Raw genomic sequence first — 26048 nt, 5'->3', positions numbered from 1 at the left:
GTCTTTCTTGAAGCTTTCACGTCAACCCTCTTTTTCCCCCGACAGGCTGGCAATTATTGGATCCACGCATTTCCAGCCTTGGACCAAATGGGCAGTCTCAGTTAGGGTTTTTGGTCCTTCTGCGGTCTGCACCACGGGACCATGGACCTTGGGATGAGGGCGCTACCTCGTGTTCGTGCCTTTGGGACCCCTCTCCCGCCGCCCACCTTGAATCCCACCGCCGTGCACGACCACTTTCCCACTGCTTTTGATTGACAAGCTTGCCCTCTTGTGAGCTTCAGCTTTCTTGGCTGGATCCTCAGCTGTCTCTCTTTGGTGTCTTGGTATTCCGTATAGATCTCTAGCTTGAGCCAAGTCCTCGGTGAGCTGTGTCTTCTGTCTCCGGCTGCCCTGCCAGCAATCAGGTAGCTGTGGAGGGCGAGCAAGTGCTGGATACCTTAAGGACGAGTACCCAGAGCTTTATACCGGACCGGCTGAGACCGACGTCCTTCTTGAAAATTCAATTTGGTTTCTTTCATCTTCATCATTTGTTTCTTGAACAATCATATATTGTACTACCAAAACCATCTGACGCTACTTTTTGATTCCTCCTCGTCCAGAAGATCCACAGCGATGGACAGCCTGATCGCATCTGTCAGTCAAGGACTGGTCGCCACGGCGGTTGAGCTTCCCTACAGTCAAATCACCACCGCACCACAGCTCACACATCAACGAGACCTACTAAGAAGAGTAGCGACCGTCGACTCGGCAACATGTGGTTGGGTTAATGGAGATTACAGTAATAATCCCCAAATGATTCATATCCCAAACGCTCAACAAACAATCAATTGACCCATCGCTCGTGCTAACGAAATCAGATGATGCACTCGTCTGTGCCGATCCATACCATCAACCGTGTCTCTGGAATTCGGATTACCACGTCGTCGGATGTTGCGCCGGCTCAGCAACGGCGGACTGCAATTGGAAGACATCCTGCGTGCCGTGGGCAAGTGTCAACTACGGCTGTGACTCGGCATGCCAAAAGAACTCGTGGAACTTGATATGGTAAGTTTCTGTGCTTAGAGGAATCCCATCAATACTACGGCCTCAAGCACGTTTTATGTATCCACCTGGCTCTAACACCCACCACAGCCCCTCGGACCGACCCCTCTGCGGCATGGCGACGTTCGCCGGCCCTGCAGGCTACAGCTACCACAGCTGCACGGACAAATATGCCAGCACGGAAACCGTCTATCTGACATGGCAAGGCGGCGACGCGACCGTGCAAGACATCCCACGGTACTACGCGAGCTACTGGGCGTCCAGCTCATCATCGTCGAGCAGCAGCAGCACCGCAACCAGCACCACCAAGTCCGCCAGCAGCGGCACCGTCACGAAATCCAGCACCACAGCGACGTCCACGTCTGCGGCCGCCAACGCCGCCGGCAGCTGGATCCAACGGCACAAGTGGGCGGTGATCGGCGCGATTGTGGGCGTGTTGATCGTCGTGCTGTTGTTGGTCACGTGTTGCGCGTGCCACATTCGGAGGAAGCGCAAGGACCGCACCAGAGGCGCTTATGTCCCTGCTGGCGCCGGCCAGGCGTTCCCGGGCACCCAGGAGAACGTGCCCCTTACGGGTTATGAGCCTTATAAGATCAATTATGCCAAGTCTTGATGGATGGATGGAGTGCTCGAGGAGGCGTCCAGAGCCGAACCTGATTTCGCTAGGGCTTTAAAGGTCGTATACGAACTGGAATATGGAAGGGCTCTATGCTCTTTGTATGTCTGAAAGGGACTTGTGACGATTTGATGGAAGATTAATGGTGGCGTTCAACGGGTCGATCATATTGTGTACTGGAGGAGATATATATAAGTCCAAGTACCATCGGTATCATATCATGTGCTTTCGGGCGAAGGATCTCTCGCCTTCGTTGCTCAAATATATCCTTGAATTGCCCTGAACAAGACGCCTTGCTGGCTGATGCAAGCGATCTGTTGTGGATCAAAGCACTGCTATTTTTCCCGAAAGAAAGCCCTTGACAAGCCTTTCTTAGATTTCCATCCGTGTAGGCTTCCTCCTCATCAATCCGTCTGGCCATTGGTGAATAGCGCATTTGTCCAATCAAACAACGTTGACTAGCCATATGCAATCCCAAACTCGTCCCATTTGATCGGATCGTCGTATCTATCACGTCGATGACAGTCCGTGGCACGCAGTAAGTCACCACAGCCCCGACTTATCATCCAGCCCCATTTCCTCGCAAATCCCTCGGACACTTCCCAAGAACCGATGTATTCTGGATTGCCCCAAATGATGAGGCCGTTGTTTTCCTCAGTCTCGGCGTCCGGGTTGAATGTTTGTCGTGGAACTGTAGTGGACGACCGAGTCCTGGAGAGGAGCGACGATGTCGAAGACGAAGAAGAAGGCGAAGGCGAAGGTGCAAGCGGATTCATCTTTGGGACTGGATGGGGGTCTTGACCACCCTTCGTATCGAAGCCTCCGACCATATCATAGCACAGATCACAATCGTCGTACATACCTTGAGCAAGTATCAAGGCATCACGAAGAGCAGCAAGCGGGAAGAGATCAATCCACGGCTCGTGCTCAATATGTCGCTGCAGATATGTTGGCTCTAGCGAGGGAGGGATATTCGATGACATCGGCAAAGGAACCACGTCCAAGCTATGGTCCATTTGGCCTTGACATTCAAACATTTGGGTAGAGCCGAGAAGGATCATGTTGGTGACGATGGCGCGCCAGACATTGTAATGTACTAGGGGGATCAAGTGGTCTTTTGACAATGGGAACATAGAGAAACTGGGCAGTCCTGTTTGATTCGAGCCTCCGACTGTGGTTTGGACCAGACCGGAGATATTAAAGTGCCAGGCCTTGTGTTGTCGCTCCTGAGTGTCCGCCTTGTATTTCAGCAAGCCCAGTGCATGGCAATTTCCCTGGTTCGACACCTTCTGATGTCCTTGGTGGACATCATCGATTTTAGACTTGAGAGGTGTCCATTTGTGTCCATTGTTTCTTCGACCTGTAATAATCAGTTCCAGAGCGAAAACAGGTTGCGACCGACAGTAAGGTCGGGCAACGAAATACGCCTCGTAAGGTGTGAACACAGCTAGATCTCTGATTCTGGAATAAGGGGCGGAACAAAAGCCATGACTTACGACGAGCACGCTGATTTAAGCGATTTTGTACCTTTCTTCGCTCAATCGCATCACTCAAACCGGTCCAATCGTCGCGGCCCTCCAATGCCTGAATTAGGGGAAATTTAGTCAAGCGTGTCACACAGCTGCAGGGTTGAGCTAGAGGCCGCAGATTTCTGCTTATGAGGCTGTGCCAGCCTACGTACCTCAGACAATTGTGGCATGGAGTGGTAGTTGTCGTTCGGCTTCCGTCCCAATCAAAGTCACAGAATGCCGTTGCCTGAAGAAAGATATGGTCTAACCAGGAAGCTGAAGTCCCACTTGCCCTGCTGTGGTTGATTCCTCGTTAAGGGAAAGAATGCTGCGACTACAGTCAACCCGACTGCGTGAGTACAGTGGTTAAGGAAGTAGAAATCCGGAGGTTGAAGTGGCCTCGGCGGACGAACGCCTTGACGGTAGGAAGATGGGCCGAGGCTGCACCAGACCATAATCGACCAAGTCGGTGAGCTGTCAAATTAGGCGGGTGGATTCTCTTTGCTCGCTTCTGTAGGTTGCTGACAAGCTAAACCCATCAGGGACACTGTGGATATCTGGTGGATGATTTGGACGAGACTTTGCAGCCTCGACGGTTTGCTATTTTGATTAGGATAGTGCACCATTGAGTGTGAAAGAATGGTGATCATTAACACAGTGACCACATAAAGATGGCTGCCAGCCGTGCAAACTGGGGCGAGAAAGCCGTTGTATCGCACCTTCTCCTTCCACGCCACGTAAATAATCGTGACTGCTGAGGATGAGAATGTCGAGTAAAGGCAAGAAGACTGTACTGATCACGGGCTGTAGCGTTGGCGGTAAGTCATCCTTCATTGTCCCCGACTGCCAAATCAAGCCGTTGTGCGCGAACTGATGTTGAAAATATTGCCTTTCCAGGCATTGGCTATGCATTGGCGGAATCATTCGCGCAGCAAGGCCTGAAGGTCTTTGCAACCGCTCGAAACGCGTCCAAAATGTCCGGTCTCGACAAGAAGTCTAACGTCACACTTCTTCCACTTGATGTCACCTCTGAAGCCTCAGTCGTTTCTGCCGTGGAAGCTGTGCGTGCTGAAACGGGCGGAAGTCTGAATTATCTCGTCAACAACTCCGGGAGGCAGTACTGGATGCCTCTTCTAGATTCAGATCTTGACGAGGGCAGGGCATTATTTGAGGTCAACTTTTGGGGTGTCTTGAGAATGATTCAAGCGTTCTCTCCGCTGTTGATGGCTGCCACCGACGGCGCAACCATCGTTAATATCGGATCCATCGTCGCGTCTCTCTACAGCCCATATTGCAGTACGTTTGAGCGAGGGAAACCCAAGGAAGACATACGCAAGGATGGAGGCTAACAAAGAGATATCAGGCATCTACAATGCCTCCAAGGGTGCGATTCATATTTTCGACGAAACTTTACGCCTTGAATTGGCGCCGGTGGGTATCAAAGTCCTCACAGTCGTTACTGGGGCAGTCGACACCGAGATTTGTAGAAATAGCCCAGAACCAGTCTTGCCGCCTACGTCGAAATATCATGCAGCTCAGGAACGGCTGAAACTATTAGCAACTTCGGAAGATGGTCACAAGGCGACAAATGCTGCCGAATATGCTCACGCCGTTGTTTCCGACGTGTTAGGCGGTGCGACAGGAAAGGTTTGGAGAGGTGCACATTCAACCACTACTCGTTATCTTTCAACTCTGCTCCCGACGTCCACTATGGTGAGTTGTTAATTCTGATGTTCTGCCGATAGAATGTCGTTCTGCAGGACTTAGTGCTCATCTGACATATGACCAGGACGGGTTGCTTTTAAACGGATCAGGCTTGGAAAAGGTTGCATCTGAAGCGAAAAAGGTGTCCTGAAGGGTGCTTAGGAGGCCAGGAAATGGCAATAGTGGATAAGACTCCATCTTCATGAGACCTTTTAAAAGACCTTCTCACGCGTTATCCCTGCGCTTCTGCTCCTTTCCATCGAAGTCAGCGGCTTTCTTGATCTTTTGCTTGATTTTCGGAGTCCAGACACGTGATACGTAGAACGAGGCTGTGGTTGGAAAGGGGACTAGAGGAAGTTATCAAGCTAGCCCAGGATAGTTGTTAACGTAGCTTGGGAGACAGTAACTGTATGATACCACACGTCCGTGATTTTAGTGCAACGAGAACTCAAAATCCGCTTGTGCACTGCGGATGAACCTGCGAATCTCTCTCTGTAGACGATGTCCTGGACAATCTCTTCGAGCAGAACCGCGATAGTGAGCGATGCATCTATCGCGACTGCTCAGGATCTTCCCCGATGCCTGCCGCTTGGGTATTCAAGATTCCCGACGGGAAAGGCAATCCGAGATGGGACAGCTTCCCTCCTCGCATGGTTAAATGCACGATCTTCGTGCGATCAACCACTCACACTGGGCTGGGCCTGAAGAGGTGTGGCGACCCCTCCCTCTGCAATGATCCACGAGATTGTGGACCTTGGTGGGGAAGAGACGGGTCGATTTGAGCAATCGGTCAAGGTCGATCAATCATATTTGAGGTATGTATGTGGTCCTTGTCTTCTGGGGCCCCTGCAAAAGTACTTACATGTCATTCAATGGAAGCTTGCCTCATCATGCCGGCGGGTCTTGCGCGAGGACATCCAGTCCATCCAGACACAGGTTCGACTCGTGCCAGGGAGTGAAGTTGGTCAAACACGAGGATGATGCTACAACTCACAAGAAGATCTTGGCCGACCAGAGCCCGCCCGCAGAATATTGACTGTTCGGCTGTTCGATAGACCCGTTGGATCTGAACACGAAATGTGTTTGCGTTGTGGGAATAATTGCTCAGGCACCCAATAGTCTGACGATAGCCAGTGCTGAATGCTGAATGACACGGTGACAAGCTGAGTACTCCGTGTTTGCAGAACATGTGAACATGGTCGGGGTTTGAGGTAAAACTTGATATTCCCAGCAAAAGAGAGGCGAGCAACGGACTTGCGGGCCGCTGCAAAACTTGAGCTTGTTCCTGTACACATGTACACAATGAAATGCTGAAGGTGAACAAGTGTTAGTAAGTGATTGGGCTTAATTGAAAGGGTAAATATTGGGCGATCGACGTTTAGGTCGGCTGAGTCGGCTGAGTCGATGGAGTGATGGTCATTCGATGTGTTTCAAAGAGAAGCTCCTCTAGCTGTACTTAATCGCGGGCTCGTGAATATCCAATTTGGTCATAGCGTCTGATGAAAACTGCCCACAGTTTACCAAAGTAAGGAAAAGATGACCTGTTCTCTCTAGCTCTGGTCGCTCGAGGCAGGTATAGTAATCAGATTTGAGGGTGATGTGCAATACCTGGACCTATAGAAACCAAAAGCGCTGGAAGATCTTGTGGCATGACCCAGGAAGGACTTGAACGCGCAGGGGCGGATCCTTTCAAAGGATTTCTTTGGCCGCGACATGCAGAGCAGCATGGGTGTCCTTGGTAAAGTCCGATCAGAATCGGACACGGCGCAATACGAACAAATGGTACATACTTACCTAGGTAGGTTCTTGATAAGAATCCATCATCTCTTGGCGAGCATGGAGAAGGAGCCTAACACGCGCTGGCCCACTCTTATGCGTTCGGAGTACCAGTAATTGGTGTGTAAAATACGAACTCCAAGAGCCGAAAGTCACCCTTCCTACCCGATTGACCTGGGCGCCCGACGGCAGCAAGTGCATGAGAAGGCTGTGTGTGGAAGGACACTTGTCATCTTCAGAGAGTTTCGGACGTTGGTTAAGCATAAAGGGTGACGGGAGGATACTGGTGTTTAATCTAGCGCCGTGTTCATCCGGATGGTGCTATACTACTGTGCACTTACATCTGCACTGCATGTGCATGCATCAAAAGGCCCGTCATTCACACTAGTGCAACAGTCGAAAGTCAATCCTCATTTAGCACGCATTAATGATAGTGGGCGTGATCAGATCGCTTGTTGTCACATCAAGGCTAATCGCACATCCTCATATGCGCGGGTGCAATGCATAGGCAGTGTGATATCGATATCATTCGAGCACCAGGAAGGAACAAGTGGCCATTGCACTGAAGGGAGATGACTGGGTCACATATCATCGTTGTCTGAATGAGGGTGAATAGATGAAGTTGTACCAACAAAGCTGTGGAAGCCGATAAAGCTGACAAAATATCCAGTAAAGTCCAATATCAAGTCATCGGCGGTCAAAAGGCCGGCCTTGCAGAGGTGAAAGGGATTCCAGAACCCGTAGTCGCAGGATATACATCGCCGTCCATCATGCTATGCTCAGCCCCGGTCATCTCCAACACCCAAAATGAACCTTGGTGGCTGGAAGACTGAAACAGAACTTCGATCGGCAATTCCATCGTTGTCGGCTTATTGTACCATGCGACTATTGTCCCTGTATGGCGAGTGCCTTGTATATAGACCGTGGTATCTTGCCCGATGAGCATTAACAATCCGATTATATGACACCGTCCGTAATTTCCAGCCCGAGCCATAGATTGAAACAGACGACTGACGCTGTCCAGAATTGGTTGAAATTGATCCTTGAACTTTATGGCCGTATCATAGTCTAAGTACCTCCACCGAGCAAAGAAGTAAAACATAGATGGCGTCGTCCATAATCGGTGTGAAGTGCTCAACAGATCTGGGCATACTTGAACATCAGCCATCATCTGGGCGATATGGTGAGGAAGAGAGAACCTCCATCCCTCTTCGCACTTGATGCGTTTTATTCTTGGTTGGTCGGCATGATGATACTCATGGTTGGGACCCATCTTGTTCGTCGGTGGCTGTCCTCACCTGACCATAATCGATCCCATGCGTGAAATGCAAGGCGTGAATTGCAAACCGCGAGATGCACTAGCTAGGTTCCCGATTCACTTCGTAGGTTGATTTAGGATGAATTCCTTCGCTGCAAATCCAGAGCTGCAAATTCGAGTGTGTTTCCGTGCTTCACTTGATAAAGCGGGATGCTGAAGTACGTGTAGAGATTGAAAGGGGAGTTCAAGTGGCAGAATGAAAGAATGGAATGATATCTTGTTACGATTGAGCGTCTGCATTTTGTGCGAGTGATTGCTTCGGAAGCAATGGCCGACCCCAGTGCGGTGACGACCGAGTACATAGCGTCCGCCTGTACACCACCTTGGGCTTTCAAAATGGCCACAGGCTTGCAACAACTTGAGGCGCTGATATCGATTTGTTGATCAGGGGGGGGTGCATAAACGCAATGACTTGTGATTGCTCGAAGAAAGCTCGCTCGGTCATGATGCGATATGGGTTTCCCAAGAGCATCCTAATAACACATTACAAGGCACACCCCTGACTGTTGGATTCGGAAGGTCCTCATGCCTGTGTACCTCGTAGTCTTTACAGTACATGACGCCTGGAAAGGAAGTGGCGAGTCATGCAGACTTGAACCTGGGGAGGAGAATGAAGCAGAACACGAATAGGACGTCATGTGAAGCTGCCTTGAATAGGGAATGTCTTGCGCAGGGATTCTTACCTGCCCAGATCTGCTCCTGCTGGGGTCGATCTGCAGCCATATCTCGTGTTGAGAAGAATGCGGCTGCAGCAGCATCCCATTTGAGTTTCGGAAAGAATTAGTATCCCGGATTTCGAGGCAGTCGCGTGGGGATTGACCAGGGTTCCTGCCAGAAAGTATATTGGATGGAGCAATTGATCCTGGTGAGAAGCATCGGCGCGTGATGGTCCGGTTTTCCGAAAAACAAGCGAAACCTTGGTGGAAGATGCAGTTGGTTCTGCAAACAGGTGTGATACCCGGTAACTACAGGCGCTTATGAGTAACCGGTACAGTCCCCAGCGCAAGGCTGCAAGGTCTTTTCGATGCTTCGTGGTCATCCCAGGTTCTACGCGTTTAGCACCCCCTCTTCTGCTGCACAGCCGGCACCTAAGTTACGAACTCAGTTAGGTTCTTTTGTAGACTTGGATTCACGTAGCCCGAGAACTGGCGCGTTCGTGACAAGGGCCACCCCAGAAGCCACCTCGTCCATCAACGATTCCGACTATCAATCCCATGTATTCCTACTCGTTGTCCAATATCCTGCCCAACGACTTTAACCTGTTCGATTGGTTGACCTGTCTCCAGCAGTTTGACTCATTCCAGAGGCAGACTTTCTCAGGAGGTGCAAAGGGCGAGCTGAAGAGCTGCACCAACGCACCCAACCGTGAGATACTTTATTAGCCGCACGTAGCACATTCGCCCAATGACTGATCGTCATATGTTTGCAATATCGTGGTGAAATAGATCATGTTACTCATTGACTCAGGCCAAGTTCAATCCAGCTCACCGCACCCCTGACTGACGTGCCAGTCTCGATTTCAAGGGTGTTTATGCAGTGCTATTTGTGCTTGTGCTGCCAATGAAGACCACTTCCACGGCGGCGAACCTGCACACATATCAGCCTAAATGTCCGAACATACTCCGCAATACGTACGCAGCAGTTGCGGAGAAATTCTCGATCTTAGTTGCTTTTATAAAGGTAGAGAGGGCCAAAGAAAATATGGCTGTGAAAACAATAACCAATCCAATGCGAACGAGCATTCGCTTGACGAAGTACAAAACCAGAATCATCACAGTTGGACGCAGAGATGATAGAGCTGCATTGATGGTGTTGCTTAGCCACAGAAGCCTGGTATTGCGATATTTTCTGATACCTTTGTCGAGGTGCAATTCATGGGAAGACTAGCTTTCGTTAGAAACCGTAGGAAGACAAACAAGATCTATGCAATAGTATTGACAAACCACGCCTGTGTTGCCCCATATTCGATGATGAAAGTCCAAGAGCACACCATAGATAAATTTGGAAACATGGTCCTTGCCTTGCACGGCACCAGAGAGCGAAATCAAGTCCGGGGCATTTGAAGAGTCCCAGGTTGTCCTTTCGACGTCGTTCAAGAACTGATCGCCCATACCAGGCCTTATCAGCCACTTTTGTAAGAAAGCAAGTTCCCTAACACTTGGACTTTCAGCTTTGCTCAGCACAAGGTCTTGCGACACGAAATCATCTGCGGCTCGATCAGTTCATCGTCCTTCGAGTAGCCTCGACCGCCCACTATATTCTCGACCACCTACTATATTCTTGCAGTCTGCTGCCAATATTGACCAGCAGATCATATTGTTCTGAGTCACCAGCCTCTCGCCAGTCTCTCATGAGCCTGAAATCCTTGGTATAAGATTCGCGGATTGCGTCTCCAGATTTCGCATCCTCTTCAAGAATCTGGTCCAGTTCTCGCTCCATGTCTTGGATTTCTGCCTGAAGGCGTAGAATGTTGAGCATGTTCAACCGCCCAAATCTCCGCACGATTGCTGTCTCAGGCTCTCGGTCCATCAATTGTGCGAGCTTTGGGTAGCCCGCCATCTTGATTCTCCCCTAAATCTATCGGTGTGTCTGCCTCTACCGCTTTGACTAGGAGCTCCCAACCTTCGATTTTCACCTGCCTTGGTTATAAGCTTAGCGACTAGCACCTTGCCTTGCAGTGAGAAATGAATTGCTCTGTGCAATGTCATATCCTTGCACTGGGGAGAACACACGGCCAAATAACTTGGAGAAATGCAACTTCGTGAAACTCTGCCATCTGCCAAGGCAGGTGCCTGAATTGGTGCCATATTGCCTTCCATTTCAGGCCCCTTTGCCTTGCTTGTAGAGCCTTTGCGAACTTCGATTCGTGATATTATTTGATCCGGATTCTTCGATTGTCGTTTACTAATTGTTTGGATGGAGGATCAACATTTGACCACCTGAAGCATATCATTTGGGGTCTTGTTCTCCTTCTCAATTCTAGGGCACCCCGATAGAATGGCAGATCCAATTTCACTGTCTGCAAGCGTCATTGGCATTGTTGATATTGGTAGTCGTAGTAACAGACAAATACAGTCATTTTTGGGGGGTGCTAAGGAGGTAGATCTCATACTAGAGGACGCATTTCTCGAACTTGACATAAATCGCAAGATACTGTCTGGTTTGAGCGAGAGGGTGTTATCGTCCACTTATCTTGATCCGGCTCTTGCCGCGGCGTGCACTCGTCTGTGCCAGAAGCGCATGCTTGCTGTCGAAGGATGCGTCCGGCGAGGGGGTTCCAAGAAGCTTATGAAACCTAGCAACGAGGAGGTGAAGGATGCTGTGGCCGGGTTGACGAACGCTGTGAAACTTTTCAGAGATGTCGCTACTGAGTACGTCCTTGTGTCCTGTGCAACAGGGATCACATGAATAACCAGAAGTAGTGCTTAAACTCACCAGCAGCAACAAGAAATGCAAGAATCAACGCAATAAATGCGACTAGTGATGAACACGTACCAGCATAAATCAACGGAAGAAATGCAACAAACGACGAACACGTACCAGCATGAATCAACGCAAGAATTCATGCAAGAAATCCACTCACTTGTGTCGCGGGTCCATGAATCAATAGCAGTCAGAGCCCCTGATTCCCGGGGTCTGGCAAATGAGCTGCGTTCAGCCTTGCAGCCTTTGGGACTGGCTGGCTGGCAGCCCAGGGCTGACGTTGGTGACCCATTTTCATTCTCGGCTACCATTTTACGGGCACACGAAGATGACACCGATCACATTGTAGCTCGTGGGAAGCTCGACAGTGGGTGCGACGAGAATTGGGTTGCTATGGAAGTGGTGCAACGGGGCAATCTGCAGGATGACATGGAGGAAATCGAAGATGGCGAGACGTATTTTGCATTTGGTGGACAGGAGTTCTCACCCACGGGTCGGATCGACATCACCTGGTACGCCGTGAATGCTGGAAAATCTCGGAAAACCACATTTCTAGTGCATGAAAACCCTCCGTTTGATCTGGTCCCAGGCAGGGTATTCATCGCCAAGGAGAGCATCTTCGTCTTTGACAAAGCAGCATTGGCGCTGCGGCATGGAAAATTCTCCCCAGGTAAATAAGGAATTCCTTAGTGCCTCCCTCCCATCTCCGAGCATGGCTGACGATTTACGCAGAAGAGCACCGCATCATTGAAGAGGATGCCCGGAAGCAGAATGCCACCAGTGACCAACTCGGTCAGATCCGCAGAGCGGAGGAAGCATCTGCAAGGGAAAGACGAAGGCAGCAGAAAGCCTCCTCGCGCATGAGCATGACTCCCGCTTCACAGTCCACCATTAGCCTCTTGTCGGGCACGGGGGCATACACGAATCTTTCTACGATTCCTCAGCGACTCTCAAGTCTGTCTCAAACTCTGAGTGCTGGATCAGCAGCGCAAAGTGCAGGCACGCAGTCGCCGTCCACGCCAGCTCAGCAGCCTGGTGTGCCGCCAGACCCAGGCGCAAGTGGAACTTCTGCTGGTCTTTCTGGGACTACGAACAACACATGATCTCGATATGCCCAATGACACGACCTTGGAATGACCCTTAATGATCTCACGGAACGATAAAGCGTAGAAATGAGCTGCGGCTAGTTTAGATATTGGCCTGGAGCTACTAAAGATATTTAAGCGAGCGCGGATGATATTAGACATGATGCGGCGACAATATTCATTATCAAAACCTGCAATTCTAGTATAGGTACAAACTCCATATGTAGGGTACTGTCGTGGGAGACGAATGCCATGATCACTCTCCCCAGAAGGACCATGAAGTCCAAAAAATTGCTCCGATTGCTATGCTTTTCCCCCCATTATAACCGCTTGTTGCCTGGTACCACCGATCGTGTTTCTAAATGGAAGTTCAACTTCAACGGCCATCGTTACATCCTTCCATCAGCACACTCATCATTATCAACCCTTGGCATTATATTTGTCGTTGAACGCATTCACAGCTGCAACTAATTGTTAGTCCCTTTCCGTCAAGAGGTGGCAAAACGAAGACTTACCAATAGCAATCTGCTTGTACAGCCAATTCCGACTCCCTTCATCTGCAACAGGGATGAAAGGCCCATTAGCGCCGCCCTTCAAACCAAAACTCATGCCCGTGCGTTCCTTGCTGATAGTCTGCACATCGGTCAACTTGACGTCCCACTCCATCCTCAGCTTCTTCGTGCGGATCATCAGAATCCGATCGTAGGTGATCATGACCAACATATCTCTTCCCTCAAGTTCTAGGTGAGCAATGTACTCCTCGTTGAAGAATTTGCCATCGTCACTGGTCTTGAGCCAGAATTGGCCTAGTGCTTCGCGTTGGGAATATGGCCGAACTATGCCATCCATGCCGATGAAACGAGTGAGACGTACACGGTCGAGACCTTCGGCGTCGAAGACAGTCGTTGTGTTGCGCACACCTTCGGCCACATTGGATGCCAAATCAAAGGCACCGATGGCAGGCTTTGTGGCAAGGCCGAGAACGCCCTTTCCAACACCCTTGACGAAACCAAAGGCTCCTTCTTTTTCAGCACCCTCGAGGGGATGCCTTGCAAGTCCACCAATACCACTAGCCACGCTTGAAGCGAAAGCATTTCCTCCGGATGTGACACCGTACAGTGCATGCTTCGGCCGATTGCGACTCTTCGACATCCGCCTCTGATCTTGGAATTCCTTGTCCATGGTTGCTGCTGCAAGACCCTTGGACATGGAACCCGTGAATTTGGCCATGCTGTCACTGAATCCGAACACTGATTTCTTGACGAAGCTGCTAGCTCCCTTGGCGATACCAATACCTAGTTCTTGAGGTCGATCAGTCATGACCAGGCCTTGGTAAGGTTCGTAGAAGATGTCGGCAACACCAGAGCTGATGTTGTTGAAGAGGCCGACAGGATTGCCAAGAAAGTCGGCAGATCCGAGGATGATATGGATTTGCCTGAGTACTTCTTGCGTGTAGTGATTCTGAATATTTGCAATGAGGGCAGGAATAGAAATTCGTGCATTTTCAAGCATAAGTGCATTGAGCTTGATTGGAGCATCATTGACATTACCGATGGACATTGTCATGACATTGACGAAGAACATGAAAGGATTGTTCACCAGAGTATCTTCGGCGTTGATTCGTTCAGTTCGCACAAATGATAGATCGAGTTGGATGGGTTGTAGATGCAGGAGCTCGAAGTAGACATCTTGACCCTGTTGTTCTAGGGTAGGCTCTGGAACATCCAGATCTTCATCACAAAGCTTGCCTTCTTTCTCCTCGGACCATGAAGCACCAGGAACCTTCATGAAATCGAGCATGGCAAAGATGAAGTCTTCATCCAATTCAACAGTGATTTGTTGAAGCAGAAGAGTGGCGTATTTGATATAAAGAACACCATATGAATCGTCCTTGACCCTTGTAACCGCACTGTGGAAAATAGGATGAGCTTCCATTTCTTTGCCAGTCTTTGGAACAACGCTGGGATAGAGGAGTATCGGAAATATGCCTCCATACAATTGGTTGTCGATTTGTATCCATTTAATGGTAGCACCAATTGTCTGGTAGAGTTTGGAATCTCCGTATTTGAGGTCGATCTCTCGGAAGGTCAAATATAGCAATTCTTTCATCTTAGTGTTGACAAGGGAGATTCCAATGCCAGCAAGTCGAAGCTCAGCCTTGAAATTAACTTCTGACTCAACTTGCTTCACCTCGAATCCCTGGTTTAGACTTGTCTGTGATGCAGTCGTCGCACCTGTCCTTTGGCGGTAGAGTGACTTTGAAGGCTTGTAGTTGGAGAGGACTAATGTTTGGGTGGGACCATCTGCAACTATGTTGACGTCAATTACCTTCATGGGCCCAGCCCGTTCAGTCGCTGGTAGCTTGATGGGAATCAAATTCCCTATTTCTGCAAGCTTGACGTATCTCTCCCTACCTCTTGAGGTGAGAACAAGTTCTTTGTTTTTCGAGGCAGGATAGTCCCAGGCGTATGGCATGATACTTCGTGGAGGGAGCTTATATCGGATAGGCTTCCAGCCACTACCGCGATCTTCCTCCTCGTCCTCTGCGATATTCGGATTGGCCTGGAAGAACAAGAACTCGGTATCACTCTCATTACGCATTGAGAAGGGCCAATGCTTGGTCTCGACACTGAAATGTAGGAAAAGAGTTGCATCTTCAAGTATAATCTCAACACGGATTAATTTTTGTCTCTGGCCATGCTTTGCAAGTTTGACATGGGTCATGCCAACATTTGCAAGGTTGAAAGGTGATGACCATTGGTTGTCTACCCCTGGGAAACAGAGACACAGCTGTTTTTCGGGACTTTGGCGCATGAAGTAGACAGGCAGCAATTCATTGGTTTTCACCTTGATCACTTCTGATGAACCAGGCTCACGAAGCTCGACTGCTTCTCCAATCTTGTTCTTGAGCACGAATCTTGGAGCAATTGCGACAACCTTGGTCAAGTTGTATTTACCTTCTCCTTCCGACACGGAGACACCGACATGAAGTTCGGTACGTCCATTTGCGGATGGTAGGACAACTTCATACGAACTTCCGATGGCATCGAAACTTTGTGGCTTACTCCAAGTGGAATCGCCAATCTTGAGCAACGATCGATTCTTACGGTCATCTGTGCCGTAGGAGTACAGCATGGGTAGAGCTTTGCCATTTCCTGAGCTAGAACGATTCCCTTGAGAAGCTGAAGATTTCGATGATCCGAAGAAGGCTTTGCTCTGGACTTCCATGTCAAGCCCAGTCTTGTTCAGGAGCACATATGGACTATATATGGAAACTCTGAAGGCACCACCACTATCTTTGATATTAGTGTAGTGAAGTTTTAACCTCAGTTGGGTTCCATATTCGTCCTTCAGACTCAAATGCTTCTCACGGCGGAAATCTTCTTGAGTATTGCTGTTGATGATCGCAAAATCGCTCTGCTTCAACGGAGTATCCTCTATGTCAACACTGAGGAGCAAGAGGTGAGAGAGTTCGACGACATGTACTGGGCTGACGCCTCCTTTTCTGAGGAAATTTGTCCAATCCTTCTTGGTGTTTTTGTCATAGATGCGATACTTGAAATCGTATGGCAGAAGGTTCTGCACCTCTACGGGAGCAGAAATTTGTATCCGCATAAAAGGATAAATCTTCGTCATGGGATCTTTCTCGTTGTAGGCTGCATGCATCTGAAAATAGAATGGTGGCGAGTTGTCCTTACTTTCTGATTGACAAGTGATCGTTCTTGTGGATCTCTTAAGAAGGTCCTTCCAGAACAAGCGCTCATTTGACCAACCATAGCCGAAACCTTGGTCGGGGCGAATGACAAGTGAATGGACAAAAGCAGCACCGACTGGTGCGGGTTTACCTTCGCCTGGGGGGACTTTCTCAATCTTCAAGAGGTGACCATCCTCGGGACTGTAAACACCGACTTCGATCGGAATTTGTGTCTTGTTCTCAACGAGAAGTGGGGAGCGGAATGTGATATATTTGACATTGTCCGAGCCAAGTTTGACCTCCACAAGCATTCGGTGTTGCACGTTGTCTTTGCGTGGCTTCAGATTGTAAAGAGTTTCACCTTCGCGGATGACGGGGATGCGGCTGACACTATCAAATCCGCTACCTTCAAGCTTGACACCTACTAAGCCGGCATTACCTTCTGGAGTGAGATGTTCGCGCATGGAGGTAGCATCCTCGAATCGCCAGGGATATTCTTCGCCATCAGTCAACTTTGCAGCGTTTGCGTTGTCGCTCTTTTCATCGGCCCAAACGCTCAAGTCGAAGCCAGTGTAGTTGCGAATTCGATAGGGGGCATCTGCCACACGAGGTTTTGACAGTATATCCTCATCTGTGGACAAGAAGTCAAAGGATTTCGATGCTAATGCGATGGTTGCGGAAGTAATTGTGAGTTCCATGTTCTTGTGCGAATAGACTTCCATCGATAACACCTCCGGTTGTACCTGCTTCGACATGTGGAAACCGAGCTTCCAAGGCTCAATCAAAGGTTCCCATGCCGATTTGGAAAAGTTGTAGACGTTGAGGAACGTGTCGAATTTGGTGTCAGCAGTCATCGCTCCTGACCAATCTCGTACATCAACATCGAACTTCTTAACACTCCAATCGAGTAATGGAAGTTCGTGCCGGTCTCCAATCAGAATAACTCGTATGCCGTCAATCTGAGCAACAAGCTCTTCCCTACTCATGACAATGGACTTTTTGGCTGCTGGCTTCGATTGAGGTTTCGATATTGACTTCGAGCGTTTGGATTTCTTTGTCGAAGTGCCTGTAGCGCCACCAGCTGATCTTCGTCTTGAAGATGGAGCCTTGGAAGTTGCTTTCACATCCTTAATCTTCTTTGGCTCAGTATCTTCTTCTATCTTTCCTTGGGGCATAGTGGAGGAAGCCTTGCTCATAATTTGCATCGCGAGCAGAATATCACGCAATGACAATCGCAAGACAAGCGGTTCGATACCCACATGTATTGAAGTCAAGGAAGATTCCTTGCCCTGACCTCGGCTATCCATGGACATTTGTACACTGAAATCATCCAAGATTCGAAGACGACTCGTCTCAAATTTATCCATCCGGCATAGAAACATGCCCACCTTGGTAATTTGGAGGGTTGTGGCGTTTTGACGAGACACCAGGACTTCTTTTGTGCCCAATACAATAGCTTCAGTGTTCGAGATCGTTGGGTTTGCAATAAGAATGATTTGAGCATCCACGATATTAATACGAAAGGATATACTCATGCCAGAGCTTTCACTCTCGCTGCTAGTCTCTTCCTCTGATTGACTACGGTCTTCGACGGGACTAAGCAAGTCGTCTTCCGATACGTCCTCAATCTCGGCGATTGGCGGAGGCTCGTTAGTCGCGAAGGCGGTGTTGGCAAATGCTTGAAGAGAAAAGAGATAGTCAAGTGCAACAATGATCCTCGGACTGTCAATTGTAAGCATGAGAATCATGTGCTTATCGGCGCCTCCGGATATTGACACGCTTGCCATGAATTGCTGTTTAACATCGCTGTTAATCAGCGACATTATCTTTCTGAATTTGTTGGTTTCCTTGGATCGACTATCGCGGATAGTGAATGAATGAACGAGAAGTTCTGATTCAAGTGCTCCGTCGCTGAGCATGCGCAGTTTGACATTAGTCTCGTTCAAGGAAAATTTCGACACGCTGGCAGCTTCAAAATTCTCAATAGGCACATCATCTGCTGCTAGGATGAGTTCAAGCCCTATCATCTGAGCTTTGAAGACGAGGTTCAGCTTCGTCCAAGTTTCGTCTGTAGAGCCAAGTTCTGGTGCTTGGAATGAAGGTTTGGTACCTACATTCGAATCATTGCCGTCCTTCTGAATTGCTTTTGCTGGAGCGACAGTTGAGTCTGGTAGTTCTTCGGCAATCTCATCATCAGGGTCTTGTTCAGTTGCAAAGGCAGCAGGGATTGTTTTTGAGAGCTCCATCAAAAACTTGAATTGTGTTTGGGATATTCGTAGGTTGATAGGCGACATGGATCCATCGATCTCCAGATCTGGCCTATCAAGACCGGCCTGATGTTCCAAATACCTAATCTTGAAATCCAGATCAACTTTGTCGATCATCTCCAGTTCCTGCGACTGGTTGTCATCATAATGAAATTCGGTGGTCAAGCGGATGTTGCGTATACCAGCCGAGAGTTTGTTGATGACAGGTCCATCTTTCTGTCCCTTGATGCCAACAAATTTGTTATTTGCATAAATCTCTCCAAGATAGGCTGTCAAAAGATCTCGAGGTCGGTTGTCGACCATGGCTCTCGGGAAAACAACAATGGGAGTCTTGATGACAACATCGAAATGCATCTTCTGGGCACTTTGTTGGACTTGTGTGGCTTGGTTGGCAGCAGCTTGCCTTGCAGCGTTGAATATAGCCTGCATTTTCCCGAACTTGACGCCAAACTCCATGATCTTACGGAAAGGTTCTTCCAAAAAGTTCACTTTGATGGAACCTGAACGTAAGAATATGCCCGAGTCATATCCCGGGTAATCCTTGCGACTTGCATCGTAAGTTTGATACTTGAAATCAGCAAGGTCGTCTCCTTCGATGGCAATCAACCGACGCAATGATGAATCTTCTGGGGCGCCTTGATTGATATCATCGACTAGTGATAAACTGCCCAGTCGTGCCTTGATCTGCATAGTACCAGCGTTTAGGAATATGCCCACATCACCTGAGTTTAGTGACAGAGTCGCAAGTCTTACACCATCATTGTTGAGGATGAGCGCTATACTTTTCAGCTCAGCTTTAATTCTGAGCTTTTCGGGTTGCTGCTGTGCCTGGGGCGCTGCATCAACAGTATTCTCGTCGTCATTAGTTTCTTCGATACGTTTGACGTCTTGGTCCGGCGGCTTGTCCCCAGGTCCAGCGAATGTGGTGAGGACGAAATCAAGAAGCGTCAAAAGCGTCTTTCTGGTAACAATAACGTTTATTGTGGATACTGCGACATCGAGATTGGTTGCAATTCCTTCATATGTAGATTTGAATTCAGGAGATTCCGGATTGACCTTGACGAACTTGATATTGAAAAGATCTTTCTCTTCTTCGGCCTTAAAACCTTTGGAAGAGATGATCTGCTTGAACTCTGGCAGCGGGTCGTCTTCAATATGGTCATCCACAGTCAAGGAGCGTAAAATGACCTCTGCAGCCATGTCGTAGGGACGCAGATAAAAATTGAAGGAGAAGTGCTCTGCCACAAGCTCTGCCAGCAGCTGATCAGGCTTTTTCTCTTCAGGGTCGGCTTTGTACAGTGATGCCTGGAGCTTTTCGACGGTGAAGTTGATCTCGAAATTGCGTTGATGAATGTTGGCTGGCTTTTCTTGTTCTTTCTTCTCGGGCTTCTTCTCCTTGGACTCTTCAGAATCAGAATCATGGTCAATAACTGGTTTGTCCTTGGATTCAAGCAAGACAACCGACTTTCTCTTTGATTTGGAGTCTTCGGCTGGTCTTGACGGTACAGCTTCATGTTCTGCTCCATCCGATTTGGTCGGAGCCGTGTCAAATTTCGGGATTGCAACATCAATCAACCTCATGATGTTCTTATATTTCCTATCCGAGATAGAGGCATGCAAGACGGGCATCGAACCGGAAATGCGCATCTTGGTGATATCTGGAGCCTTTGGTATGATCGAGCTCTCGATCAGGAAATCCATATTAATGCGGTCGATGATGTGCATATTCTTCGCATCATCAGGATCTTCTAGCTGGGACCTTGTGGCTGCAATCCCAGGTCCAATCAAGACTTGCGTTGAATCAAGTTTCAAGTGGAATTTGTCGTACATGAGACCTTCGAGCTGTTTGAAATCCTCCTCGGTATATTGTTGCTTTTGTTTGGAATGAATATCCCGCATTGTATCCTTATCCACAAGTTCGCTATTCAGGCTGACATGACCAGCGTCCAGTATCAGACACAGTGTGCTCTCCTCTGTGATACTCTCGGGTATGATGAATATAGGAGCCTGAATATCAAAATTGGCGTTTATGGTTTTGTGCTCCTCCAGTGCAAACTCCAGACCGGCTCTGGTCTGCTGTCTGATCTCCTCAACGGTGGCGCCCGCTGTCTGCAGCAATGCACCAATTGACTCCATTTGTCGCTCTGGTGGTTTGAAGAACTTTGCTATTTCGACAACAAACTTTGGATTGTGGATGAATTCAAGACTCTTCAGTTTTAGGAAGACTTTGGTATCCGCACTTTCGTCCAGTGGTTTATTTTCGAATAGCAGATGGAACAGGCTGTCATTGTCTTCTTGTTTCTCTGTGGCATCTTGTTCTTCCGAACTCTCTTTGCTCTGTTGCTCGAGAGTGCTGGTATCCTCTTTGACGTCGTCTTTTGATTGTTCTTCGACACCCTTGACCTTGACGATCTGTGGGAAGAGACTCCCTTCCGTCGTCCCGTCATAGACACGAAATCCTCCGAGGGCGAGGTCAGCAAGGAACGAGTCGGGACGCTGAAGAGCCTTGGCTTTGAAGTTGTCGAAAACCAGCTTCAGGATCTCATTCGCCTCTCCGTGTGGATCACGTTTGAGTGTAAAGCTTCCAGTTCTCAGGCTTGATTCGACCTGCAATTTGATGGTTTCTCGGGGGAGATCAACACTATCTGTGATTGCCTTCTTCTCGTCCCAATCAATGGCGTCATATAGCTCTTTGCGTTGCTGTTCTGTCATTCCCGCGTCCTCATTCTCCCCTTGGCTTTGCTGTTCTTTCGAACCCCATATCCAGGAAGACCAGGTTTGTTTCTGTGCGGGTTTAGGGGCGTTGATGTTTTCTTTCCGGAGTTGGCTTCGAGCGAGCGACCTCCAGAAGCGCAGATCTTCGTAACTCAGTTTGAATTCGAGGTCAGTCAAGTCTTTGGTCTCTTCCTCTGTCAATTTCTGTTCTTTCTTTTTCTTTTTGAACAGCTCGATATACTTCAAACGATTGTCTCTGCGTTCTTTGAAGTAGTCCCAGGTCCACCTTCGATTGCGGTCATGAATCTTGGTGAGAACGGCATTTCCGGCAAATTTGAGCCAGGCTTTAGGATCTTCTTTGGGAGATTTTTCGGGTTGATCCTTCTTGTATTCTTGATGTCGCACAAAATAGTGCATAAGGTCCACGAGCATCAAAGCATCTCGATATTGATCTTCATCAAGGATGAAACCAAGTTCTTGGAATAGCAGTCGTGCTTTCACCTTGGGTACTTCGGTCTTGCCAGACTTGTCCAATTCGATACCGGCTCGGCCACTGACTGGCTTAAGGAGATATTGAAAACCATCGGTCTCCTCGATGCCCTCTTTGAATTTCCTTATCAGGTCGTCCTTATCGATCTCCTGTGCCTCGGCTCCAACATCTCCACCCTTGCCCGTGCCAAACAATTCTGCATCACTATTCCAGTAGACTGCTAATGAGTTGAGGACTGCCAGCTTATGTGTCGTACCTGAGGTGGACTGAATGAAAGTTGGGCGCCATTCAGCATCCGTGCTCACAGCGCTCATCTCCTTTAGAGTGAGACCAACTGCGAAAGGATGGCCGGGAGTGGCGATTGAGTCTTCATACCGAACGTGAACATTTTTTATGCTGACCTGAAGGTTGTCGACAATAGCGGTGACCAAGCTTTGAGTGAAACTCTGGTTTTTCTGCTGCTCTTCGGGACTCATGCTCTCGGTGTTCTGTTCCTTCAAGAGCTCGGCGCTCTCAAGTTTCTCCAACTTTACAGCAACAGCACGCTTCTCTTCCTCATCAGCATCATACTCATCACCTTCCTTTGGCGCAGCCAGAAGAAATACATCCTCGATGTTGACTTTGACAGGCTTGCCCCTCAGATTTGACCAGGGGATAGATAGTGTGAGTTCCCCAAGGCGACCCTCTACAACATTGATAGGGAGATGAAGCTGGTCGAGAGCCTCTCGCCTCAACTCTAGGTTTCGAAGTTTCACATCTCCCGACCATATGCCGACATTGAGCTGTTTTGGGTCGAAATTCTTGACGTACATGCCCAAAAAGCGGTTGAGAAGGTTTGCGACCAAGCCTTCCAACATCTTGTCGAGCGATGGCCGTCACCCAGGCCGGGGTTAATCAAGGTATTATTGAGAAAAATCGCATGGAGATGTAGAAAAGCAGACTAATACGAACTGCGTCTCGCTTTTATTCCAAGGGATGTGAAGAATTAAGCTTGAGGAGAGAGAACAGATTTGACGTAGACTTTGGTTGATGGCACAGCCACTCGTGTGGCGGGGCAGAACAGGCTGTCGAGTGCTCGAATCCTCTGATTTAATTGATCAAGCTAGTATACAAGTCGAACAACAACCGGGCATAAATGAATGCAAGAATGAATCGGGGAGAAAACAACTGGATGATCTCAGCGGATTGAGAAGTAATGTCAATTGTTTGAAGAACAAGACACGCAGTGAGCACGGCACAGTAGAAGATGAATCGGGGCCTTGTTTGGGCATTTGGCTACAAACTTGAAGAAAAGCGGTCATTACGTCAGTGCTGGGGGTGAAAGATGGATGACACTGGTACTGGCAGTGGCAGCCACCCAGCAGTTCAGATCCACGGCATCGGACCAGAACACCCGCCGTTACCCAAGGTTGGGTGCCCAGATGGAGCGGGCGGCCTCCAGGCGTGTCCGGCCATCAGTTTCCCCTCACTTCTCGCCCATTGGAGCCTGAGGCATCCCCATAACCACCCACCACTGGCATTTCTTACGGTTAGGGCCGTTGCTCCTAAGGGCCGCCAGACGTGAGTGATTACGACATCATCCAAATTCAGAGTTCGCGACTGCGCGCCGCGTTCGCGTTCTATCAGTAAAGACACTGGTTCGCCATAACCTAACCTCAACATTCACATGAACTTTGAAACCTTGCTCTACCGGCAGACCTCGTCTCTTGAGCCTTTCGTCTTGATCTCAGGCCTAGTACGATGAGGCGGCGATGCCTCTAGCAGCCACAACATGGGCATTCGAATAACAACTTGGAATGTCAATGGCATTCGCAATCCCTTTGGATATCAGCCATGGAGAGACAAACGAACCTTCGAGGCTATGTTTGACATCCTTGAGGCCGACATAGTTGTCTTTCAAGAGACCAAGATCCAGCGAAAAGATCTCCGAGATGATATGGTGCTTGTTCCAGGCTGGGACAACTACTGGAGCCTCCCAAAGCACAAAAAGGGTAAAACAGTCCTCCTCCCATGGCAATTACGCCTGCTTTAGCACGCTCTGACGATTACAGGATATTCTGGCGTCGTCATATACACTCGCAATGCCGTCTGCGCACCTATCCGAGCCGAAGAAGGCATCACTGGAATTCTCACTCGACCAAACTCCTCCACCAGCTTTCGAGACCTGCCGGAAGATGAACAGATCGGAGGATATCCCACCCTCGAACAATTGTCGCAGTCTGAGTTCGACCCTGCCGCCCTTGACTCCGAGGGAAGATGTGTCATCCTGGAATTCCCAGCCTTCGTCCTGATCGGCACATATTGTCCAGCAGAAAGAGACGAAACCCGTACACATTTCCGCTCCGCTTTCCTCAGGGTACTCGATGGAAGAATTCGGAACCTAGTAAAGATGGGTAAGAAAGTGATTTGGACCGGGGATCTCAATATCTCTCGAGAAGAAATCGACACGGCTGCAGCTGAGGAGAGCATGCGGAAGAATGAAATGAATGCCATCGAGTGGATCTCCACTCCCGCAAGACGAATGTTCAATCAGCTTCTTGTTGGTGGCAAAGTTCATGGCGAAAGAGATGAAGGTCGCGAGACTTCAGTAATGTGGGACATTTGTCGTGGCTTTCATGAGGGTCGCAGAGGCATGTATACCTGTTGGGAAACTAAAGTCAATGCTCGACCTGGGAACTTTGGTGCGAGGATCGACTACGTGGTCTGCAGTCATGACATGAAGGATTGGTTCAGCGATTCAAACATACAAGAGGGCCTCTTAGGCTCGGATCACTGCCCAGTCTATGCAACTCTCAAGGACAAGATACTTGATGGCGACAACGAGATGCACATGATCGACCTCTTGAATCCCCCTGGCATGTTCGAGACCGGTGTGCGAAAACGGGACTGGACCAATAAAGATCTGTTGCCCATGTCTGGCAAACTGATACAGGAATTTGACAAGAGACGCAGCATCAAAGACATGTTCACCCGTAAACCACTACTGCCAACTTCGAAGAGTACAATTCAAGAAAATGGTGAAGGTCAGATCACGGAAAGCATAGTTTTATCATCGTCGCTCTCTGTCGAAGAAACGATCAACACCCCCGACACTGCGATGGATCCACCAACGAATAAAATATCGCTCTCTAGAACTACATCTAGCGCCATCAATACCCAATCTCCTAGCAAAGCAGTCAATGGCAAACGTTTAGCCAGTACGGCATCTGCGCCTACTGCCAAACGATCCAAGTCCGCTTCTCAGTCTGGTCTCAATGGGGCTGTCAAAGGTCAACAAAGCCTGAAAGGATTCTTCGCAGCAAAACCTTCTCCAGTAGCGAACACCAAATCGGAGCTGGCTCTGACTGAAGACACGAGTGGTTCTGAGACCCCACCTTCGCCCACTGATGCTGGAATCGTCATATCAGAAGAGACCAAACCTTCCACATTTCCATCACCTGCCAAATCTGACGCAACCTTTGAGAGTGAAGCATCTTCTTCTGCCGCAAAACAAAGTTGGGGCAAGCTGTTTGCAAAGCCTGTTTCCCCAAGATGTGAACACGAAGAGCCATGCAAGACGATGGTGACACGAAAGCCTGGTGTCAACTGTGGCCGCTCCTTCTGGATGTGTAATCGCCCCTTAGGACCCAGTGGAAACAAGGAGAGAGGTACTCAATGGAGATGCAGCACCTTCATCTGGGCTAGTGATTGGGACACTCGTGCTGCTCCCGACCCGCCTTGATGATGCCGGCTTTGACCTTGTTCAAAACCACCCTAATATATCAAGCACAAGACTGTGTGCCGATGAATGTGCCCCTGCCACTGACCAAAACCCGGAATTGAGCAAATTTGTGCTCATCCTGCATGGTTACATATGGCAGCGATCTACCTCCATGCACAAGCACGGAACTTGATGCGTGTGTAAGTGTGCACACCTGCAGCATTCCCTTAGTGGGGAAAGCTCGACTTTCGAATGGCTCAAGTACCACAAGAGTCCATCGACTCTGTGCTGCTTGAGTTCGATCCAGCAAGGCTTCGGGACCAATGGCCACGCCCACCCCTCAGCCATAATTAAGAACACACGCGAATGAACCCATCACGAATTATAAATGAGAATCAGCTCATCGTCCATCCGGCTCTTTTCCATTTCTACCCATGATCTCATCTTATCATGCTGATTGTCTTGACCTTCTCTTACCGTGTCCGTTCGATCTTAACCACAGTCCCCACCACCTCCTACCCAGTATCCATTGCACTCTCCATTACCCTGCAACGACCATCTTTCTCTTACCGCACCCTGACCCCCGAGCGTAAGCTCCGTCCCCTCCATTGCCAATCTCCCTCCCCTTCCCCGTTTCACACTTAACATCCGCGCTAATCTTTCACCCTTCACAAGTGCTGGAACATCGACACGTAGTGCGGAACGTCTCTC

The 26048-nt window shown here is 49.0% G+C and overlaps 7 protein-coding genes across 7 annotated transcripts; 4 read left to right on the top strand and 3 right to left on the bottom strand.

Moving 5' to 3' along the window:
• Nucleotides 1-612: 612 nt before the first annotated feature.
• On the top strand, nucleotides 613-1654 carry LTR84_002148 (uncharacterized protein; the record flags this gene model as incomplete). Its single annotated transcript, XM_064845762.1, has 3 exons — nucleotides 613-778; nucleotides 858-1044; nucleotides 1132-1654. The coding sequence occupies 3 exons, from the start codon at nucleotides 613-615 to the stop codon at nucleotides 1652-1654; spliced, it is 876 nt and encodes a 291-aa protein (XP_064706616.1).
• Nucleotides 1655-2115: 461 nt separating this feature from the next.
• Nucleotides 2116-3356, bottom strand: LTR84_002147 (uncharacterized protein; the record flags this gene model as incomplete). The annotated part of the gene is made up of 3 exons (XM_064845761.1): nucleotides 2116-3104; nucleotides 3154-3241; nucleotides 3339-3356. The coding sequence occupies 3 exons, from the start codon at nucleotides 3354-3356 to the stop codon at nucleotides 2116-2118; spliced, it is 1095 nt and encodes a 364-aa protein (XP_064706615.1).
• A 575-nt stretch (nucleotides 3357-3931) lies between these two features.
• Nucleotides 3932-5020, top strand: LTR84_002146 (uncharacterized protein; the record flags this gene model as incomplete). Its single annotated transcript, XM_064845760.1, has 4 exons — nucleotides 3932-3983; nucleotides 4063-4461; nucleotides 4529-4878; nucleotides 4955-5020. The coding sequence occupies 4 exons, from the start codon at nucleotides 3932-3934 to the stop codon at nucleotides 5018-5020; spliced, it is 867 nt and encodes a 288-aa protein (XP_064706614.1).
• Nucleotides 5021-9492: 4472 nt separating this feature from the next.
• On the bottom strand, nucleotides 9493-10522 carry LTR84_002145 (uncharacterized protein; the record flags this gene model as incomplete). Its single annotated transcript, XM_064845759.1, has 4 exons — nucleotides 9493-9550; nucleotides 9599-9846; nucleotides 9907-10169; nucleotides 10237-10522. The coding sequence occupies 4 exons, from the start codon at nucleotides 10520-10522 to the stop codon at nucleotides 9493-9495; spliced, it is 855 nt and encodes a 284-aa protein (XP_064706613.1).
• Nucleotides 10523-11203: 681 nt separating this feature from the next.
• LTR84_002144 (uncharacterized protein) lies at nucleotides 11204-12489 on the top strand (the record flags this gene model as incomplete). Its single annotated transcript, XM_064845758.1, has 3 exons — nucleotides 11204-11334; nucleotides 11659-12056; nucleotides 12119-12489. The coding sequence occupies 3 exons, from the start codon at nucleotides 11204-11206 to the stop codon at nucleotides 12487-12489; spliced, it is 900 nt and encodes a 299-aa protein (XP_064706612.1).
• Nucleotides 12490-12891: 402 nt separating this feature from the next.
• Nucleotides 12892-22494, bottom strand: LTR84_002143 (uncharacterized protein; the record flags this gene model as incomplete). Its single annotated transcript, XM_064845757.1, has 2 exons — nucleotides 12892-12932; nucleotides 12987-22494. The coding sequence occupies 2 exons, from the start codon at nucleotides 22492-22494 to the stop codon at nucleotides 12892-12894; spliced, it is 9549 nt and encodes a 3182-aa protein (XP_064706611.1).
• A 914-nt stretch (nucleotides 22495-23408) lies between these two features.
• LTR84_002142 (uncharacterized protein) lies at nucleotides 23409-25358 on the top strand (the record flags this gene model as incomplete). Its single annotated transcript, XM_064845756.1, has 2 exons — nucleotides 23409-23628; nucleotides 23689-25358. The coding sequence occupies 2 exons, from the start codon at nucleotides 23409-23411 to the stop codon at nucleotides 25356-25358; spliced, it is 1890 nt and encodes a 629-aa protein (XP_064706610.1).
• Nucleotides 25359-26048: the final 690 nt, after the last annotated feature.

The sequence above is a fragment of the Exophiala bonariae genome, assembly GCF_035927105.1.
Source record: "Exophiala bonariae strain CCFEE 5792 chromosome Unknown scaffold_12, whole genome shotgun sequence".
NCBI classification, from domain to species: Eukaryota; Fungi; Ascomycota; class Eurotiomycetes; order Chaetothyriales; family Herpotrichiellaceae; genus Exophiala; species Exophiala bonariae.
This window is presented reverse-complemented; position numbering and strand designations above follow the sequence as displayed.